This window comes from Euprymna scolopes, chromosome 29, assembly GCF_053919585.1.
Source record: "Euprymna scolopes isolate OS-2025 chromosome 29, ASM5391958v1, whole genome shotgun sequence".
In the NCBI taxonomy this organism is placed as follows: domain Eukaryota; kingdom Metazoa; phylum Mollusca; class Cephalopoda; order Sepiida; family Sepiolidae; genus Euprymna; species Euprymna scolopes.
Window position 1 is genome coordinate 45,039,072 of NC_136510.1, and position 23,453 is coordinate 45,062,524.

General features: G+C 31.1%; 1 protein-coding gene across 7 annotated transcripts in view; it reads right to left on the minus strand.

Annotated features, from left to right (window-relative positions):
- Positions 1–23,453, minus strand: part of LOC145252634 (ras-related protein Rab-37-like) — a 233,562-nt gene that overhangs the window by 79,441 nt on the left and 130,668 nt on the right. For 4 of the 7 annotated variants that reach the window (XM_080112362.1, XM_080112363.1, XM_080112366.1 and 1 more), the window contains one exon: positions 339–380. In XM_080112362.1, coding sequence (XP_079968488.1) covers positions 339–380 — 42 coding nt within the window. Of the gene's footprint in view, positions 1–338; positions 381–12,420; positions 12,532–23,453 lie in introns of all 7 variants that reach the window. The other 3 variants (XM_080112360.1, XM_080112359.1, XM_080112364.1) reach the window with 1 other exon arrangement.

Sequence of the window (23,453 nt, forward strand, 5' to 3'; positions counted from 1 at the left end):
GCAATCCTATTTAGATCTGTTGGTGAATTCCACAAGATAACTTTATATGTTAGATAGATGAAAAGTAGTTGAATTGAGTCAACAATATTATGTATTCAAGATGGCTACCATCAATTATGCAGATTAGACTGAACTAATTTACATAATGTTCAAAATATATTGAATACGCAATAATATTCATATGCATGAAAAGTGTTCATTATCAATAGTTCAAATGTTATCATTCTTAATAAAACATCTGTTCAACTAAAATATAAAAAGTCTATGCTTAAAAACAAAACTGACAAATTGTAAAAAATAAAAAAAAAATAAAGAAAAAAATTCAACAATTCACTGACCTGGAGTTTAATTTTTGTACCCTCAACATCGACCACTTTGTTCTGCAATAAAAGAGAAATATAAGTGATTATCATTTTAGCCAAAAAAGAAATAAATAAAAATAAATATCAACAAACACTACACATTTTTATATCATATGTGTTAAAATAATGATAAAAATAATGATAATAATAGGATATAGTCAAGATCGTCTGCTCTTTTTGACTTCTGGTCTCTGCTCTGCAGATAGGATAACACTGACAAGTTATAACTATATACAGCTATGATGTGAACACACTTAAAATTTGCATCAAATCTTTGTGTTACTCAAAACATTGATTACCTGGAAATCATTTAAAGATGTGTAACTAAGCGAATACTCTCCACCAGACACCTGATATATTCTGAAAACCTTACTTCAGCTTGAATGTCTAGTTTGATGACTTGATTAACACCACAAAATTATTAACCATCTCATTGCTAACAACAACTCGGATTGTCTTTTTGATCTCCGTCTGTCTAACACATATGGACATTAGTTTTGGGATAATTAATCAAAATTGGGAATTAAAAAAAAAGTTGAAGTGTTTTAAAGGATACAGTGCCTTGTAAACGAACAATTGATGCAGGCAAAGAGTTCTTATTTACTTGCCTCCCCACGAGGGCAAAGTTAGACACAAGGTCACTTTTTAATATGGGGAAAATCCAGCTACCCCAAGAGGGGCACTCTGGATAGGAAGTACTGTTGCCACATCTAGGCAGGAGCTGCTAGAATCAGCTTATCCTGTCTTGACAGAGTTCAAAATAGACTTGGTAGCTTAGTGGGGGATACCCTTTTCTCTTCCCTGCAACCTCTTTCCCAGAAAAGACGTAGCGAGCCTGTCCCTGCTTTATCGTTATTTTCATGGCAGGTTCTCATCTGAACTTCAATCTGTGGTCCCCCATCACCAGACTCACAAAAAACATTCGTCTAGCCAGAACCACTATCAACAATTTCCCACACTCTTTATCTGTGCCTACACATAAACGTAGATTCCATGAACAGGGCTTCTTTCTTATAACTGCTCGCCCGTGGAACTCTATTCCGTCTGCCTGCTTTCCGGCTGATTACAATCTGGTTGTCTTCAAGTCCAACGTGAACAAGTTCTTATTGAACCGTCCCCCTAATTAATCCAAGTTATAAAAGTCCCACTAATGTTTACTACGCAAAAATCACAATGACAAATGTATACCCATTAACCCTTATCTTCGAGTGGCACCTGGGCCTTGATAAGTGGTGACCCCCATGTAAAAAAAAAAAAAAAAAAAAATTAGAATTACTTTAATCTGCAAGGTATTTTCCTTCACTGGTCCAGGACAGAATAGAATTAGTGTAGCATCAGAATAGACACTACACTTTGTTCCTAACCAAAAGACAAGATAAATGATGCAGGCGAAGAGTTTTAGTGAACGTGAACATAGCATGCAAGGATTTCATTATTACTTCATGCATATACAATGTGAAAACTGATCAAATTCAACACACCAAGTCAAAGGACTTGCTAAAAACACTACACTTGCTCAGCATGGAGGTTATTCTAAGGATGAATCAATTATGCTGGTATGGTCAAGTGGAACGCTCATCCTCTTAAATAAACTATTGTAGAAGCAAAAATGTGCTAAACAGCAGGAACGTTGGTCAGCCAAAGAAAACTCGAAAGCAAGTTATTGGACAAGACTGCACACAGTGGAATTTGAAGAATGAGCTTGCATAATCTCAAAAAATGTCTCAACCCCAACCAAGAGAAAAGTGATGAAAAGAAAAGAAAAAATATGTTCGGGACAATCATTACGATCCTATCAACCCTATTTTTGGATTATTCAATGATGAATCTAGAAATTATGGTGAAAATATTTTGCTTCAGGCTCTTAATATCTATAACTGAACTCCAGTTTTTTATTCCTCTTTATAAGACATTCACAGCAAAAACTCGCTTTGCTACAAAATGCTTATAAATTTGTTGCTTTACATGTAAAACATAATTCTATTATTTAAACTTATCACATTCAATAAAATAAGCCAGTAGATACATTCATGACTTAAATTTAGTTTCTTGTTCAAGGTTTTCAAATGATAAAACTATTTACAAAGATTTTCTGAGTCAGTGTGAGTCAGTGTGAGCCATGTGATAATAACAATCAAGATGGAAAACCGTTCCAAAATTATAAATAAAGTTACTCAGCTTAAAAATACAGACATGTTATTTTGGTTGTTTTGTTTCATGGCATATCAACCTTTTCAGAGTTATTTTTTTACATAGGCATAACCAGTTATCAAGGCCCAGAGACCACTCGAGGATAAGGGTTAATAGTGTACAGTAGTCAATTGGACAATATAGTAGTCGTTGATAATGGAAATTCGGTAAATTTGTTAACTTGAGTGGAATGGCTCATCAAGAACTTGTTTACGTCGGACTAGAAGACAACCATATTGTAGTCCGCTGGAAAGCAGGAAAACGGAAGACAATTTCACGGGTGTGCAGTTCTAAGAAAGAAGCTTTGTTCATGGAATCTACGTTTAGGTTTAGGCATAGATAAAGAGTGGGGGGAATTATTAATAGTGTTTTCAGCTAGATGAGTGTTTCTTGTGAAAGTTTGGCGAGGGGGGACCATAGATTGAAGCTCAGTCGAACACTTTCCATGAAAATAACGATAAAGCAGACAAACTCGCAACATCTCTTCTGTGAGATAGAGGTTGCAGCGAAGAGAAAAGGACATCTCCTACGAGACTACGAAGTCTATTTTGAACTCTATCAAGGCAAAAAAAGTCATTTGATGTTGCATCCAAGTGAAAACAATCTTTTTTTTTTTTTTTTAACTCTTATCCACCCCAGACAAAGCATACTGCTTCTTGGATGTAAGCTGTTTCCATTTGGGATTATATCTACAGGAAACTATGTGAGGAACTGAGTGAGATGTTTGTTTACATTACACTTCTGCATGTTAGTACAGTCAAGGAAGCAAGAAACAGGGAAGGAATTCCAAAGTCTAGCAGTTCGTGGGAAGAAACTATTAGAGTAGAAGGCTGTCCGGTACTTAGGGACCTCTACAGTAGGACTTTACTGCTTCACAGGTTAGTTGGGAGGGTGTATGTTATGTCAAGGGGGCACAAGTGCTAGGAGTTCATCAGTGCACATTCCATTAAAGTACTTGTAAAACAGGCACACAACATTTCAGGGATGGGATATAGGAGGTTGAAGATTGGTTAATAGTACAGGACCAGTTAGATTGGAAACCCTTTTTTAGACCTTGTTTAAGAGGGAGAGACTGGTGGTAGATGCATCAGGCCAGATAAGGCAACTATACCTCATGCATGGGCGAATAGTAGCTTCAAGCTTTATGTTCTTTCTATGAATGCCTTATAAGAAGAAATCAAAGATGGATTTCAGTTATAACTGAGATCCATCTTTGATTTCTTCTTATAAGGCATTCATAGAAAGAACTCAAATTTGTTACACCTACAAAGAAATTTCCTTTTTTCTTCCATGTGTCTATCACCCATGAACAGAGTTTCTTTTCCAAGAATTTCTTATCTGCAGAGCACATTATCATGGACATCTCACCCAAAAAGTGTCCAACGAAAATAACATAAACAATTGAAAAATAACAGGTACATATATTTTTTTTTTATACTGGATTTTTTTTTATGACAAAGGAAAAAAAAAAAAAAAAAAAGAAAAAAAAAGAAATACAAACTGAAGGTAACATGTGACACCAAGCCCTTACTAGCTATGGTAATTAAATCATGTTTTATGATGGCAAACAGGAAGAAAGAAAAAAACAAAAAAAAAACAACAGATAATTTAAACATTTTTTCAAAACATAGTTATAACATATATACAGATAAATAAAATGAACTCATTTTTTCCCGTCTGATTTTGACATTAATAGGATTAAAAATCAAGATATTTCATGCAAATATAATATGCACAAACGGCAGAACAATATCTGAGGTGTGTTATAGGCTTATTATTTCTCAAATTCCTCGATAATCTTAGATTTCTATACTTTTTCTGCTGAGAAGTCACGGCCAACATCGGTTAAAATCAATGGAAGTGGTAAAATAATGTCTCTCTAATAAATTCCTCCTCCGCCTGCCACCACTTAACACCGTTTGGGGATCGTTCACAAGGAACAGTTGAGAAGAGAACACCGGTTTGGCTTCGTAGTTCTTTCATGTAAAGTTATTTAAAATCACTAAACTAACCTGCAGTGCTCTGTGGCGTAGTGGTTAGCGTGCTGGACAATTCACATTATATTTTCACGTTCGCGCCGACCTACCGTAGTCGTTTTTTTTTTTTTTTTTTCTAAACAACTGGAATGGACTTTTCTTGGTGGCCGAACTGTTAATGTTGCAGATGTTTTTTTTGTTTTTTTTCACACTTTATTTTCCTACTTTTACTCATGACTCCGGGTTTGATCCTTCCTACTTACCTACCATAACATTTTTTAAAACTACCCCCCCCCCCTGTCCCGGAAACAAACACTCGGGCAACGCCGGGTACCCCCGTATACAGATAAAATAAACTTTTGAAAGTTATAGAAACCTGGAAAAAAAAAGAAAAAAAGTTTAGTTCAGTTTAAAGAGGCAAGAGAGAAAGACAACCATTGTTCTTAATAGACGAATAAATAAAGAAATGAAGTCAGAGGTGTGCATGATGGCCATTGTTGTCAAAAACTGTGGAGATAATGTAAACATCAATTTTATTAAATTTCTGAATTTTTTAGATGAGGAATGGTTATTCGTATTATTTAAATTCTTTCGAATGAATTGGAGTTTGAAATTCCATGCAGATTCTGAAGAAACATTCCCGAGTTCAAGGTTGAAGGTTACATCAACTGAAACGTAGTGAAAATGAAACACAAGATAAGAACAGTAGTCTGAAGAATTCAAATAATGCGATTAATTTTATTGATGAATAGCAATTTATTATATAAAAGTTTACTATAAACAGTGCAGTAACAACGTAACAGAATGCAATTATTAACGGAATCTCCTCCTTCCCTTCGGTTTAACGTTTGTTTTACAAACTGAACTGCAACTGTTCTTGACTAAAGAGTGTCTTCCTGCTACTTGGGGAGATTTCCTCGTCATCAAAGCGAACAGAGTCCAGATCATTGTTGAGATGGCTTGTTCCTAATTAACTGAAGTATATTTCTGGTCATATGCAGTACTAGGAGATCCACCCTCCTAGGCTTTACCTTCTTACTTTGAGACAGGCTTCGTTTTTCTTGAGGTGCCCTTGCCAAAGAATGCCGGGCATATTTTGCAGGCGAGAGTGCTCTTTCTCTAGGGTACTAGCTTTTCAAATCTCTGCTTCTTCTGTCATATCGTCCTGCCATGAGAAGGAAATAAGCAGATAGTTTTTCTACTATGGCTTAAAAAATTATGGATCAGCAACAACAGCAAAGGAAAACAAAGGACTTAAAAAAAAATATTAAACATTTATTTTCTTTGATGAAGACGTTTATTGCCTCAAAAATTTAAGAATAAAATAATAAAAGTAATATTTGCATCTTAACGACTTTGTTTTTATATTCAGATGTTGGCATGTGTTGGGCAGCTTTCAGAAATGAAACTAACATCTCCGGCCAGGTCTTGTGGATAAAGCAAAATCCAAAGAGAAAATAATAAAAGGATATCAATGTATAAATGTATCAACTTGTTAGGACAACCAAAAATAAAAAAAAAATTGCTAAGGAAATGAAGTTCAGCATATACAGGAACATTCTAGATGAAGGGTTTCCAAAGTTTTCGAACAGGGTTGGTTGGTTGTTTTTATTTTACGACATATCACCCCTTTTCAGGCTATTTAATGCCGAATCCAGTGATTTGGAAGAAAAGTGTTTTAATCAAATATATATATATATATATATTTTTTTCAAGTTGGTTTCTATTTAACCCATAGTTGGGACCCTAACAGGTACTACCACTCTGGGTCAGAGTGTACCTGGGAACAATTGCAATTAAGGGGTAGCTCCAAACTACCTAAAGTCCGCAAGCTGGGGCCTCACCATCAGATATAGTTTAAGGTCATATCCAGGACATTTTGGAACAGGAGGGGGGGGTGCATATTGCTGTTTTTTTTTTTTTTTTTTTTTAATATCTATGCGGGCTAAAATAATTTAAAAAATAATGATCTGGACATGTTTTATATGGTTTTGCTCATTAGCTTTGATTCGAATAAAACTGGTTCTCCAAAACCTTTTTTCATTTAATCATTTTCTGAACAAAAAGAAAAATCACTACATTATTTTGATACATTTTGTTTTAAAAAAAAAAAAATTCTTGAATATTTTTATACTTTCCATAAGAGCTCCATAAACTGTATTAAAGACTTTGATGGGTCGGATCTGGGCCCCTGGCTGTATCATATGTTCTGGATGAAGAGAGTTATTTTGTCTGTAAGAAGAAGCTGAGTAGCCATGTTGTTTATTTCTGCTGGCGCCGTGTGAATTTGCATGTGGCAGTATATATAAATGGATAGGCATTGCATATGTGTATGCATATTAACTTGCTTCTATCATGTCAATGTGTGTGTGTGCGTGTGTGTGTATTACCACTGTGGGTACAGTAGTTTGTGAATGTCTTGTTGCATCTTCTGAGAGCTTTCTGATATCCATATGCATGTCGAGTCTCAAAGAGAAAGAAAATCAAGTGTTTGGATTTTTATATTATGTGCAAAACTAGAAGTTGAATATTTTTAGGTTCGTGATCGGTTGAAAGAAACTTGATTTAAATTTTTGTTGAACTGAAAGGTGATATTTAAAAACAACATTCACCGCCTGCTGCTGCTTCTCAGTCTTTATTCCTCTTAACTTTAATTCTTATTACTTCTTATGTTTAATTTGACCATTTCCTGACAACTGACATTGCTACCTCAACTGTTCTACATGTATTAACCCAAGAACTCTTATCCATTTCCATGTGCTGGTACAAAAGAGGTTATAAAGACTTTTATATCATTCCACTGATGATTATTACAATTCTCTAAGCGTGGTCGGCTTTGGCTAGAGTTAGATCTGGATCTTAATAAGGACAAGTGTGTGTATGCAAACATCTCTCTATACGATTTTGATTTTATCTTCCTCTGAGGTCATCAGATCTAAGCCTGCCTTTAAAACTAAGGATATTTTAAATGTGCAAGTCAAAACGTTTGTTTGTTTGCAGATAGTTTTTTTTTTTTAGTTTGTCTTTCACAGTGGCAAAGTTAGACACAAGGTCAGTTCATTGTGGGATTATAACTTTGAAAATATTTTTGTTAGGTGACCATTTCAGGATACCAGGTGTTCTATCTAGTATTATTCGTGAGGCTTAATGTTGCTTAACTTTGGTGATTTAACAGGAACGAACGTGTCAACGTGACTATAACCATATTATGGAGTTCATGATTATGGTGTTGATCTTGCAGGAAGCAAAACAATTACCGGTGGCCAACCAAAGTAATTTTCCTAGCTTTTCCATAGGAGAAACGTGAACAGGAAAAAAAAAAAAAAAAATCTGATCTGCTGTAATTTTCACATTGAAAACGTAGAGGGTGGTGATAGAGTAAAGGATGTCTGTTTTTGTGGTGATGCTTGGTAATGGATCTAATGTTTTATTTCTGTTGTTATGCATGCCATAGTGAAATGTATTACACTGACTGCAAGCAAGGCACAGAAAAATTAAATTACATTAAATTATTATATATTTTACAAAAGACGGAAATAGTTGCTATAAAAAGATCAAGCATATATATTAATGAATTTCAAATACATAACATTTTTTTGTGTTATGCATTTTTTAAAACTAAATGTTAGGAGTTGTGTGTTAAAGGGGTACTTTCGAAGAACAAAGTACAAAAAATTGACTTTGCAATGTAGTGGGAGATGATCTCTTCTGTTCTCTGTAGCTCTTTTATCACACACAAAATATATTGCTAATCTTTCTCTAGTCTCTCGTTATTTCCATGGAAGGTGCTTGATCGAATTCCAATGTATCGCTCCTCCTCCTCCTAAGACATTCACAGCAAGAACTCGTCTATCGCAACTTTCATCCACCATGTGCCTAATGTCACACAGAATTTCTATAAACAGAGCTTCTTTCTATGAACTTTCCATCCGTGGAGCACATTATCACAGGACTACTTCCCTGCAAGATACAACATGATCGTCTTCAAAACCAATGTCAACAAATGCAGGCCATAAACTGTCTGCATAAGTATTCAAATGTTTAATCATTTGCAAGCCATTCATATTCGATATTTTTTTTATTAAATCAAAACAATTAAAAAAATTTTTTTTTTTTATGTAACAAAGTTGATAACAATAATAATACAAAATGTAGTCTTCACGCGACTATTAAGCGAATTGTTTCTGTTTAATGTTTAAAAAAAAACCTTACCATAACATTTACTTTTTAATTAAAAAAAAAGAAGTCTTAAAAATGTAGAAAAAAGTTGCCGCAGCTTCTTTTTAAATATTTTCATCTAATGAAAATATTGTTGGTTCGTTGGTTTTAGCGTCTTAGTAGTCGCATACAAACTACATTTTGTATAATTAATGTTAACTTTGTTACATTAAAAAAATTCGTCGCAGCTTTCTTTTTTTTAATGTTTTGATTTAATAAAAAATATTGAAGGTTTGAGCGTCCTAAATTATGAGATGAAAAAAATGGACGAATCTCTTAGTAAAAGAGAGTTGTCTCCCTCAGCTCAATGACAAATTGTAAAACAGTATCGAAACTTTGATCATGGAGTTTCCATTTAGTTTTAAACACAGAAACTAAGAAAAATTATTGATTAAATTGTAACTAAATAAGTATTCATTGTGAACGTTTTACAAGGTGGAATCATAGATTGAAGCTCAGTCGAGCATCTGCTATCCTTAGCTAAGAGTTACTTCAAGCTAGATTATTCTCATCACAGAGGTTCTAAATGCTCCTAATTCTCCAGATCTAACATTAAGTCCAGTAAATCCAAAATTCTAGTAGTAACTCTTTAATTTCAATTTTTTTTCCATGCCATGCATTTAAACTTAGCAGTACAACTATCTACTCCTCATATTGGGTCTCAGTTGACCTCAAGGTCATACTCCTTCAATCATACTATGACCGCGCTGTACTTGGGAACTCTTATCTATACTAAACTTTCGAAAGTGTATCAATAATAAATATTTGCAACAGAGCGATAAGGAAAAAATATGAAAAGCAAAAAAAAAAAAAAAAAAAAAAAAAAAAAAAGAGAAAAAATTATATTGCATAAAAACGATAAATAAGGATCATCTCCGCTGTTGTCTCAATTATTTTGTGTGCTTGTACAATCAAGGCATTTTTAGAATGTATTTCATGCAAAAACTAGCTGAGAGTTGTCTTTCTCCAAACGCTTTCAACTAGAACTGTACTTATTATTAGTAGTATTATCATTTATACTCATTACGAGTTCTCACATAGAGAAGAGATTACTCACTGATAATAACTGGTGGCGTTTCTTGGAGTATGTGGAACAATAAGTCTACCCAGATTTCCAATACTCTTCACCTCTTTCGATAACGTTTGTAAATGATTTTGCGTTATAGCAACAACCATTTACTATTAATTTCTCACTAGCAACAATCCTTGGTCTTTACTGGGATTTGGATGTCGATAAGTCTCCCTAAGGTCTCAGTATGCTTAGCACACATTCAGTGGAGGTCTGTTTGGTGCTTTTCCTTCACGGCTCTTCCATCCTCCTTGACTTTTTATGAATATTTCCTCGACTCTTTATTACTATTTATTATTATTATTATTATTGGTGTTATAAAACTAGCTGTCCTGATCCGGCACTGCCTGAGAGCATTCATTCCTTTAATGTTTGTTTCATATTGCTTCTGAAAATTCAGTAACAAAAGATTAAAGGGTTACGGAAGAACTTTCTTAACCCCCTCCCTCTCTCTCGTCTATTTCAACCACGTCATCTTATTTGAAAGAATCCCAACTATAAGAAATTGTGAAAAACCAAATTTTTTTAAGTTGTCATTTTAAAGGTGAGTCTTGAGTTGGGGAAAAAGTACAAATTTACCCTAACCCCTCTCTTAGCCGGGAATATTCACCGTTCATGTGAGAGTTGCCACTTTTTTTCTTGGTGATGTCTACAAAGTGAGTGTTCAATTCAGTAAAACGTTACAATTAGTCATAAAAAATATCTTTTTAGAATTTTTTTTTTAATCTGAAAGTTAAGTTTGTAATCGATGAGATTAACGCGAAAAACATGAAAAAAAGTGTAACTTGTGGAATTTAGAGGGGGGGGGAGGGCAATCTCGTAGACGTCCAAAATACTTTATCAATTTACGTGATTGGGAGAATATAACATTTTTGTTCTGTGATGTACATCAAAGATTTTTCTGTATTTTTTTTTTTTTTTTAAATTAGGTTGAACTCTGGACTTGCACCTTGATTGATAAACTGCATAAGCGTTCATTAAGGAAAGTCATCTGCCAATTTTAAGAATCACAAGTGTGCATTTTTTTTTTTTAATTTGTTTACATTTAAATATGTAAAGAAGAATTTTATGCGAGTCTATTGTGTTTCTTTTTCTTTTTGTATTAAATAAGAATTAAATAGTTTAATACTTACAATTTAAATACATGAAAAATTATAAAATATACAAAAAATGTTACTAAGGATGCAAGGTAATTAAAGATACAGCATTCACCTAGGCAGATTGAACTAGCTTCCTCCAAAGGAGAAAGTGCCAAGGGAATATTAAATTCACAGCAGGTCCCCTAGTCGTTTGTATATCCCATTTAATATTCCCATGAAACTTCCTCATTTGGAGTTTTGCAGGGTGGTGTCAAGGTCCTCCTCCTGGTATTCACCAAATGATCACCCATTTTGTACTGGTCAGGCTCAATGTTTCTTAACTTTGATGATCTAATGAAAACGAGTGTGTCAACATGATTAAGACCATATATTATGTATATATTAATACCGTAGTGCTGTTAACGTATGTATGTATGTGTTTCATGGTTTCCAGATTATAAATTATTAGATCCTATTTGACGTCTCCAAATTTTGGAGATGAGGATTGGTTATTCGTATTTAGATTCATAGGACTACTGTTCGCCTCTTGAGTGTGATTTTCACAACGTTTCGGTCGGTGTAACCCCCGACCTTCATCAGGTGTATCTTGTCGAACTTGGGACTGTTTCTGTCCAAATTCTCAAGTTCAATAAGATACACCTGGAGAAGATCGGAGGTTACATTGAGCTAAACGTTGTGAAATTCACACTCAAGAGGCGAACAGTAGTCCGATGAATCCAAATAATACGAAGAGATCCTATTTATTAAAAAGGAGGATACTGTGAACATTAAATTAGTATATAGATATGTTAATTTAATGTTCATAGTATGTTATCACTTTCTATTCTCTTTTTTAATAAACAGAATCACTGAAGATCCAATGTAAAACAAAATTATGTCGCTTTTGGGCCGTAACGTGAAGCTAAAATATACATTCTTTGTCTTCTGCCTAAAGATGGTATAATGATATCGTTTGTAACAGGCGTCTATACAATGGAAATATGATTCCTATAAGGATATTTATTAGAGATAAATCTTAATAACCAGATATTTTCTGACATTACATTAACCAGATTACTTGGATAAATACTTTTAGTTTTAACAAAAGGGCTACAATAATATCGAGGGGTTTCCATTCATGCTAAACGTCCACAGAATACCCAGCAGTAATATGTTACATATGAGAGATGCCACTGTGGAATTTCCATAGGTCCTACTAGTACATATAATTATTTTTAGCTAATTCATAGCAAAAATCACCATTTCATTGATAGTTGGCCTAATTATTATCAGAAAAAAAGCTTGAGCGAAACAAATTTGGGACAATAATGGTGAAAAAAAAAAGAAAAAAAAAAGGCTAGTCCGAATCGTGTATCAATCTGCAGTTCTTGCATTGTATACGTTATAAAACAGCCTCGCTTGTACAAAACAGCCACTCCTGAGGTGATCCTTGTCAATCATTTTTAACAAAATGTGCACAAAAGAAGGCTTGCTATCCAAATATACCTTAGTGTATACATACTCACCCGGAAGTCAATACCAACAGTGGATATGAAGCTACCAGAAAGAAAAGCACCATCCTTAAATCGTATGAGGAGACACGTCTTCCCAACGCCACTGTCTCCTATCAACATCACCTAAAAACAAGTGCAGATATCGACAAGTGCTTGCATGCAGGAAATTTGGCAAAAGAAAAATAATTAATTAAAATAAATCAAAAATTGATAATTTTTAAAATGAAAAATACAAATGAATTAAAAAAATTAAACTAAAAAAATTAATTAGAAAAAAAAAATCAAACTTAAAAATGGTCGGTTAAAGATTATTAATTACCCCCCTCCCTCCCCAAGAAACGATTTCAAATAGACCCCCATCTCATTCATTTCAGTATAATTATTTTCTTAACGCTTGATGACACTAATGTTGACAATGATGCAGTCTGCTGGTGTGGATAAAATACTGTGGGTTAAGTTGACATACAACTTATCGTTCATGGTGTACAACTGCAGAGTTGTGGAGTTGGTAGACCAAATGCTAAACTCTAGGTACGTGCAAAACGAATGGCCAATCTTCAAAATGTACAAACATTTTGACCTCTCCCTTCACTTAAAAATTTGCTAAAATTCAGGAAATCAAATTTTAATGAAATGTTCAGTATCTATTAATTAACGATCACAGAATATAATGCATGAATTTTTTAAAAATTTTAGCGAAAATGTATTATTTTTTGTAAATAAAAAGCATCTTTGCTAAAGTTATAGTTTTAAGTACTTAGAAAAATTAATTTCTAGAACTAGCAATATTATCATTGAATTAAGCATTGTTTATTTAATATTTTCACTCCCAAAATAATATAACTACAAAAAATATTTCATGTGATTTTAATAACAATTCTTGCGAAAATTTCAAATCTAATATTATATTTTCCTTGTATGCATGAACGTGTAAACATCAGCGAAAGAATTTTTTTATAATCTTGAAAATAAAAAATTGAAAACATTGAGATTCAGTATCATTAAGAAAAAATAATTTAAAAAAAAAAGTGATTATTTCTACTAACGATTAATTTTGAACAGTACAGATGGGGAACCTTATAAGAAAAGAAAAAAAGAAAAAAAAGACAACCAAACAAATACCCCCCCCCAAAAAAAAACCCAACTAAACAAAAAAAAACAAACAAACAAATAAACAAAAATAGACAGGATTTGCATCCTATCCACCATATTCTATTCAATTATTAATAAATAATCATTTTAGTTTATGTTTTTCAATGAATAAATTATCAGTATCATCAGTGATTTTAATTAAATTTTTTCACACTTAAAATACACTTTTACTTCCATTTGAGAGGGATTAATTTAATCTATCGTAACGACACGTTTAAGAATAAATCGAGCCATTATGCAAAAACAATAAATAAAATAAAATTGGACGCTGTTGGTATTTTACAAAAGTTATTTCAAATTCGAAGGAAAAACATTGGTAAGATTTCATCAATATTTTCAGAATATTACTGAATTTGAGAATTTTTAACCAATAATACTGATGACTTGTTAAAATGCCTCTGAACTTAAAACTAAATTAAATTTTTTATAAAATCCTAATTGTATACATTGAAAGATATTCTTATTAAATAAGCACTTCCTTTTTATTTATTTATTTTTTTACATGGAAGTCACTACTTATCGAGGCTTAAAGATACTCGAGGATAAGGGTTAAAGAGTGTATAGTAGTCACTGAGACAGCAGCATATTAATAGTGGTGGAAATGGGTTAAAAATTAATTATTTAGGAGGTGCGGCTCAATAAGCACTTGTTTATATTGGACTTGAAGATGACCTTATCATAATCAACTGGAAAGCAGGTCAGCAGAACAGAGTCCCAAAGGCGGGCAGTTCTAGGAAAGAAGCTTTGTTTATGCAATTTGCGTTTAGATCTAGGCACAAATAGTGAGTGGTGGTGGTGGTGGGGGACTATTGATGGTCGTTGTAGCTAAACGAATGTTTTTTATGAAAGTTTGGCAAGGAGGGACCGGACCATAGATTGAAGCTTAAAATAGTTGTTAAGTTTGCAGGTTGAAACAAGTAACGTAGAAAGCGATACAAATGACGACTCAACAAACAAAGGTAGATCAAATAAGAAGTGTATTAGGAAAGGGTATATATATATATATTTTTTTTTTTTTACATAGGTATCACCACTTATCAAGGCCAAGAGGCCACTCAAGGATAAGGGTTAAAGAGTGTACAGTAGAAATTGGACAACATAGTAATCATTAGTAATGAAAATTTGGTAAATAAATAAGGTATATTTACAGGATATTTACATAATGGTGTCAAATAAGAGAGTCTTTGCTGGAGAAACATATCTGCTCTCGGCGGCCTTCGGTGGCTTCTGGTGAACATACACTCAGAGTAACTGAGTCTTCCTATTTATGTGTAATTACTATCCACATATGCAAATGAATGTGTGCCACCACAACAATAATCAGTAAAATAAGATTACCTAACTTAACGAATATTTTTATAATCTCCAAAAATACAGAAATTAAGGTATAATAATGTTTCAATTTCTTTATAAATATCTCAATCTCTACTATTAGATAAAAGTCACTTTGTGCGTGTGTGTGTGAGTGAGTGAGTGAGTGAGTGAGTGAGAGAGAGAGAGAGAGAGAGAGAGAGAGAGAGAGAGATATCCACCCCCTTACTGTTATCCCTTAAGCAAAGTTTGCATATCAGTTAGAAAATGCTGATTATAAGCATTTTGTATGTCTAGATCATTAGTATATAATTTTCTGCCTTTTTTCTTTTTACATTTTGATTCCAGTATAAATTATTGCACATCATAATAAATGGTAACACTGAAACACAAATTGATTTATATAGATCATTTTAAACCTTTATATAAACTATATTTTATAAAGTTCTTTGTACTGAGAACCTTTGAAAAGCATTGGTTTTAAGCTCATTCCAAATTAAGAATATTTAGAGAATAAATTATAACGAGGTTTATACAAGCATGCCCAATACAAAGTTGAGCAAGATATACATTTTATTTGTTTTTACATAAACATTTAGGTATCGCTACACAATTATTAGTATGTTTCAGTCAACTAGAGATTTCATCAGGCGATGTTGCTTTTCCAAAAGTTCAGTCCTTAATAGATTTTTTAAAAAGTTCACAAAAGTTATGATCAGGAGAGCAGTCACATGATATTAAGAATAAAAAAAAATTAAATTAAAAATAGCGACGGTCGATGAGAGAAAAATAAAAAAATATGAGACAATAAAAAAACAACAAAAAAAATATAAAATACTAAACTACAAAAAAAGTGAGAGAGAGAGAGAGAGAGAGAGAGAGAGAGAGAGAGAGAGAGAGAGAGAGAGAGAGAAAGAGAGTTTCTCCCTCATAGGTTCTGAAACGGCTGAGCCTATCTTTTGCAAATTTTACACAAAGCTAATTTATATGTCTGGCAGTGTTCATAGATATGTTTTGTGCAGAAATTCACCTGATAAGTATCGAAAATCCGATCTTAAAAAAAGATTCTTTTTATCTATAAGAGAAAAAAAAACTAATTTTTACAGGGGAATATTTTACATTACACTATCAAGAGAGATAATAAAATTCCAGCCAATCATTTCTTCTTAAAAAAAACCCCCAGATTTATTATAATCTGGAGATGTAGCTCACTGGTAGAGCATTTGACTACAGATTTAATGATCCCCTGTTCAAGCCAGGGTGTACCTAACCATTTTATTGTAATTTTTTCTTATTAATGAGTTTAATTCATGATAAAAGAAAGGGTACTATTTAAAATCGCAGCAAATCATTCCTTTGTTTGCATATTTTAAAATTAAACATTAATCAGAAGTGACTTTTTCAGGGCATTCATCCTCAAACTCAAATATCAACTGATGTGATATTGTAAACAAACACAGACGGAAATTGATAAGCGATTTTATCATTGTTATTTATTTATTTTTTTTTTTTGCAAATTAGTCCATTGGGCAAATTATTCCTTGCAATATATAATAATAATTAAAGGATTGATTCTATAATAATATATATGCAATCTGCATGAATCAAAATTGTACGATTTGATAATGCTGGGCTGCCAGATAGTTTAAAAATAGAATTTAGTAAACTCAGATTTCTTACATAAAAAAAATTCAACGTTGACCAAATAAATCTTTTACAATTTATATCTATGCATAACATTATGTGGTTAGATATCTTTTATGTAAATATGAAGTGTAATCTATTAATTTTGAAAAATAAAAATCCATCAATTGATTAGTATTTAAAAAAATAAAATTAATTAACAAGGAAAATTTAATAAATAAATGTTTAAATTGAATTCTATGATCTAAAATGGCCACAAAACGTCTGCAATTTGTTGGCAATGTTAATATAGAAATGCCGAATGAGTTCTATTAAGTACATAATTTTTCAAATAATAAAATCCGTTTTGATAATTTTTTTTCAGATACAAAACATACGATTTAAGAAACATCTTTTTCTCAATATCTTTTTTATAAACAGTAATTTTTGTTGATTTACAGATTGAAAATGTATAATTTTTATATACCTCATAGTAATGTCATATCCCATATAGTATATTATGAAAGAAATTGTATTTTTATATGACAGTGCTATAAAAACAAATTCTTGAAAATTACTTTGGCTTGTTTGTGTCTCATCGGTCAGAATTTGCATTTACACAAACTCCATGTTCCTTGGACGCCGAATTTGATTGATTGTTAAATTGAAGAAAAAAAAAACAAAATAAAAAAAAACTACAAATAACTGACCAAGGAACAGTAAATTGTGTTTTGTAAACTAGGATACACTTTTTATCAACATTGTAGACAACATAATAACGTCGCATTCTGCTATAATTAAAGCTCTGTTCATGGAATCTACGTTTAGGTTTAGGCACAGATAAAGAGTGGTAGAAATTATTGCCCGGTGCTCACTATAGTGACTTGGTGTTGGTGATCAAATTCCGAAAGACCAATACCACCTGCTCTTCTGGGCGGATACAGATTTGGTAGACACTGGTTTCTTTATATTAATTACTCTGTACAGTGTCAGCATTTTCCTTGTTTTAGTGTCTAAATTAGTGATATACAAAATTGTCTAAATTAATGAAATACAAAATTGTCTAAATTAGTGATATACAAAATTGTCTAAATTAGTGATATACAAAATTGTCTAAATTAGTGAAATACAAAATTGTCTAAATTAGTGAAATACAAAATTGTCTTAATTAGTGATATACAAAATTGTCTTAATTAGTGATATACAAAATTGTCTTAATTAGTGATATACAAAATTGTCTAAATTAGTGAAATACAAAATTGTCTAAATTAGTGATATACAAAATTGTCTAAATTAGTGATATACAAAATTGTCTAAATTAGTGATATACAAAATTGTCTAAATTAGTGAAATACAAAATTGTCTAAATTAGTGAAATACAAAATTGTCTAAATTAGTGAAATACAAAATTGTCTAAATTAGTGAAATACAAAATTGTCTAAATTAGTGATATACAAAATTGTCTAAATTAGTGATATACAAAATTGTCTAAATTAGTGAAATACAAAATTGTCTAAATTAGTGAAATACAAAATTGTCTAAATTAGTGAAATACAAAATTGTCTAAATTAGTGAAATACAAAATTGTCTAAATTAGTGAAATACAAAATTGTCTAAATTAGTGAAATACAAAATTGTCTAAATTAGTGAAATACAAAATTGTCTAAATTAGTGAAATACAAAATTGTCTAAATTAGTGAAATACAAAATTGTCTAAATTAGTGAAATACAAAATTGTCTAAATTAGTGATATACAAAATTGTCTAAATTAGTGATATACAAAATTGTCTAAATTAGTGATATACAAAATTGTCTAAATTAGTGAAATACAAAATTGTCTAAATTATTTAAATACAAAATTGTCTAAATTAGTGAAATACAAAATTGTCTAAATTAGTGAAATACAAAATTGTCTAAATTAGTGAAATACAAAATTGTCTAAATTAGTGAAGTACAAAATTGTCTAAATTAGTGAAGTACAAAATTGTCTAAATTAGTGAAATACAAAAATGGCTAAATTAGTGAAATACAAAATTGTCTAAATTAGTGAAATACAAAATTGTCTAAATTAGTGATATACAAAATTGTCTAAATTAGTGATATACAAAATTGTCTAAATTAGTGATATACAAAATTGTCTAAATTAGTGATATACAAAATTGTCTAAATTAGTGATATACAAAATTGTCTAAATTAGTGATATACAAAATTGTCTAAATTAGTGATATACAAAATTGTCTAAATTAGTGAAATACAAAATTGTCTAAATTAGTGAAATACAAAATTGTCTAAATTAGTGACATACAAAATTGTCTAAATTAGTGACATACAAAATTGTCTAAATTAGTGACATACAAAATTGTCTAAATTAGTGATATACAAAATTGTCTAAATTAGTGATATACAAAATTGTCTAAATTAGTGATATACAAAATTGTCTAAATTAGTGATATACAAAATTGTCTAAATTAGTGATATACAAAATTGTCTAAATTAGTGAAATACAAAATTGTCTAAATTAGTGAAATACAAAATTGTCTAAATTAGTGATATACAAAATTGTCTAAATTAGTGAAATACAAAATTGTCTAAATTAGTGATATACAAAATTGTCTAAATTAGTGATATACAAAATTGTCTAAATTAGTGATATACAAAATTGTCTAAATTAGTGAAATACAAAATTGTCTAAATTAGTGAAATACAAAATTGTCTAAATTAGTCATATACAAAATTGTCTAAATTAGTGAAATACAAAATTGTCTAAATTAGTGATATACAAAATTGTCTAAATTAGTGATATACAAAATTGTCTAAATTAGTGATATACAAAATTGTCTAAATTAGTGAAATACAAAATTGTCTAAATTAGTGAAATACAAAATTGTCTAAATTAGTGAAATACAAAATTGTCTAAATTAGTGAAATACAAAATTGTCTAAATTAGTGAAATACAAAATTGTCTAAATTAGTGATATACAAAATTGTCTAAATTAGTGATATACAAAATTGTCTAAATTAGTGAAATACAAAATTGTCTAAATTAGTGAAATACAAAATTGTCTAAATTAGTGAAATACAAAATTGTCTAAATTAGTGATATACAAAATTGTCTAAATTAGTGATATACAAAATTGTCTAAATTAGTGATATACAAAATTGTCTAAATTAGTGATATACAAAATTGTCTAAATTAGTGAAATACAAAATTGTCTAAATAAGTGATATACAAAATTGTCTAAATAAGTGATATACAAAATTGTCTAAATTAGTGATATACAAAATTGTCTAAATTAGTGATATACAAAATTGTCTAAATTAGTGATATACAAAATTGTCTAAATTAGTGAAATACAAAATTGTCTAAATTAGTGAAATACAAAATTGTCTAAATTAGTGAAATACAAAATTGTCTAAATTAGTGATATACAAAATTGTCTAAATTAGTGATATACAAAATTGTCTAAATTAGTGATATACAAAATTGTCTAAATTAGTGATATACAAAATTGTCTAAATTAGTGATATACAAAATTGTCTAAATTAGTGATATACAAAATTGTCTAAATTAGTGAAATACAAAATTGTCTAAATTAGTGAAATACAAAATTGTCTAAATTAGTGATATACAAAATTGTCTAAATTAGTGAAATACAAAATTGTCTAAATTAGTGATATACAAAATTGTCTAAATTAGTGATATACAAAATTGTCTAAATTAGTGATATACAAAATTGTCTAAATTAGTGATATACAAAATTGTCTAAATTAGTGAAATACAAAATTGTCTAAATTAGTGAAATACAAAATTGTCTAAATTAGTGAAATACAAAATTGTCTAAATTAGTGAAATACAAAATTGTCTAAATTAGTGATATACAAAATTGTCTAAATTAGTGATATACAAACTTGTCTAAATTAGTGAAATACAAAATTGTCTAAATTAGTGATATACAAAATTGTCTAAATTAGTGAAATACAAAATTGTCTAAATTAGTGAAATACAAAATTGTCTAAATTAGTGAAATACAAAATTGTCTAAATTAGTGAAATACAAAATTGTCTAAATTAGTGAAATACAAAATTGTCTAAATTAGTGAAATACAAAATTGTCTAAATTAGTGATATACAAAATTGTCTAAATTAGTGATATACAAAATTGTCTAAATTAGTGATATACAAAATTGTCTAAATTAGTGAAATACAAAATTGTCTAAATTAGTGACATATACAATTGTCTAAATTAGTGAAATACAAAATTGTCTAAATTAGTGATATACAAAATTGTCTAAATTAGTGAAATACAAAATTGTCTAAATTAGTGATATACAAAATTGTCTAAATTAGTGAAATACAAAATTGTCTAAATTAGTGAAGTACAAAATTGTCTAAATTAGTGAAGTACAAAATTGTCTAAATTAGTGATATACAAAATTGTCTAAATTAGTGAAATACAAAATTGTCTAAATTAGTGATATACAAAATTGTCTAAATTAGTGATATACAAAATTGTCTAAATTAGTGATATACAAAATTGTCTAAATTAGTGATATACAAAATTGTCTAAATTAGTGATATACAAAATTGTCTAAATTAGTGATATAAAAAATTGTCTAAATTAGTGATATACAAAATTGTCTAAATTAGTGAAATACAAAATTGTCTAAATTAGTGATATACAAAATTGTCTAAATTAGTGATATAAAAAATTGTCTAAATTAGTGATATACAAAATTGTCTAAATTAGTGATATACAAAATTGTCTAAATTAGTGATATACAAAATTGTCTAAATTAGTGAAATACAAAATTGTCTAAATTAGTGATATACGAAATTGTCTAAATTAGTGATATACAAAATTGTCTAAATTAGTGAAATACAAAATTGTCTAAATTAGTGAAATACAAAATTGTCTAAATTAGTGATATACAAAATTGTCTAAATTAGTGATATACAAAATTGTCTAAATGATATACGATTTGTGTGTATAAATTTATAATCAGTTATGCATGCATGTTGCCTATGTTTATATGATGGCTCTAATGTGCAAGTCTTAGGGTTGGCATGGTAAAGAAGGGGAGGTTTTGTATTCAGCTTGTAACAATTTAAAAAAAATATGACGTCTTTCTTTTGATATCCACTCCCTTACTGTTATTCCTTAAGCAAAGTTTGCATATCAGTTAGAAAATGCTGAATATAATCATTTTGTATGTCTAGATCATTAGTATATAATTTTCTGTCTTTTTTCTTTTTACATTTTGATTCCAGTATAAATTATTGCACTTCATAATAAATGGTAGCACTGAAACACAAATTGATTTATATAGATCATTTTAAACCTTTATATAAACTATATTTTATAAAGTTCTTTGTACTGAGAACTTTTGAAAAGCATTGGTTTTAAGCTCATTCCAAATTAAGAATATTTAGAGAATAAATTATAACGAGGTTTATACAAGCATGCCCAATACAAAGTTGAGCAAGATATACATTTTATTTGTTTTTACATAAACATTTAGGTATCGCTACACAATTATTAGTATGTTTCAGTCAACTAGAGATTTCATCAGGCGATGTTGCTTTTCCAAAAGTTCAGTCCTTAATAGATTTTTTAAAAAGTTCACAAAAGTTATGACCAGGAGAGCAGTCACATGATATTAAGAATAAAAAAAAATTAAATCAAATTAAAAATAGCGACGGTCGATGAGAGAAAAAGAAAAAGTATAAGACAATAAAAAAAACAACAAAATATAAAATACTAAACTACAAAAAAAAAAACTACATTGTCTGGCAGATAGATGAAAGTAGAGTGGAAAAAAAGAGAGGGAGGGGTGGAAAAAAGAAAGAGGAAGGTGTGAGAGAAGAAAGGGGGGAAGATAAGAGAGAAGAAAGGGGGGAAGATAAGAGAGAAGAAAGGGGGGAAGGTAAGAGAGAAGAAAGGGGGGAAGGTAAGAGAGAAGAAAGGGGGGAAGGTAAGAGAGAAGAAAGGGGGGAAGGTAAGAGAGAAGAAAGGGGGGAAGGTAAGAGAGGAGAAAGGGGGGAAGGTAAGAGAGGAGAAAGGGGGGAAGGTAAGAGAGGAGAAAGGGGGGAAGGTAAGAGAGAAGAAAGGGGGGAAGATAAGAGAGAAGAAAGGGGGGAAGATAAGAGAGAAGAAAGGGGGGAAGATAAGAGAGAAGAAAGGGGGGAAGATAAGAGAGAAGAAAGGGGGAAAGATAAGAGAGAAGAAAGGGGGGAAGATAAGAGAGAAGAAAGGGGGGAAGATAAGAGAGAAGAAAGGGGGGAAGAGAGAAGAAAGGGAGGAAGGTAAGAGAGAAGAAAGGGGGGAAGATAAGAGAGAAGAAAGGGGGAAGATAAGAGAGAAGAAAGGGGGGGAAGATAAGAGAGAAGAAAGGGGGGGAAGATAAGAGAGAAGAAAGGGGGGAAGATAAGAGAGAAGAAAGGGGGGAAGATAAGAGAGAAGAAAGGGGGGGGGGAAGATAAGAGAGAAGAAAGGGGGTAAGAGAGAGGAAAGGGAGGAAGGTAAGAGAGAAGAAAGGGGGGAAGGTAAGAGAGAAGAAAGGGGGGAAGATAAGAGAGAAGAAAGGGGGGAAGGTAAGAGAGAAGAAAGGGGGGAAGATAAGAGAGAAGAAAGGGGGGAAGATAAGAGAGAAGAAAGGGGGGAAGATAAGAGAGAAGAAAGGGGGGAAGATAAGAGAGAAGAAAGGGGGAAGATAAGAGAGAAGAAAGGGGGGGGGGAAGATAAGAGAGAAGAAAGGGGGGGAAGATAAGAGAGAAGAAAGGGGGGAAGGTAAGAGAGAAGAAAGGGAGGAAGGTAAGAGAGAAGAAAGGGAGGAAGGTAAGAGAGAAGAAAGGGGGGAAGATAAGAGAGAAGAAAGGGGGGAAGATAAGAGAGAAGAAAGGGGGGGAAGATAAGAGAGAAGAAAGGGGGAAGATAAGAGAGAAGAAAGGGGGAAGATAAG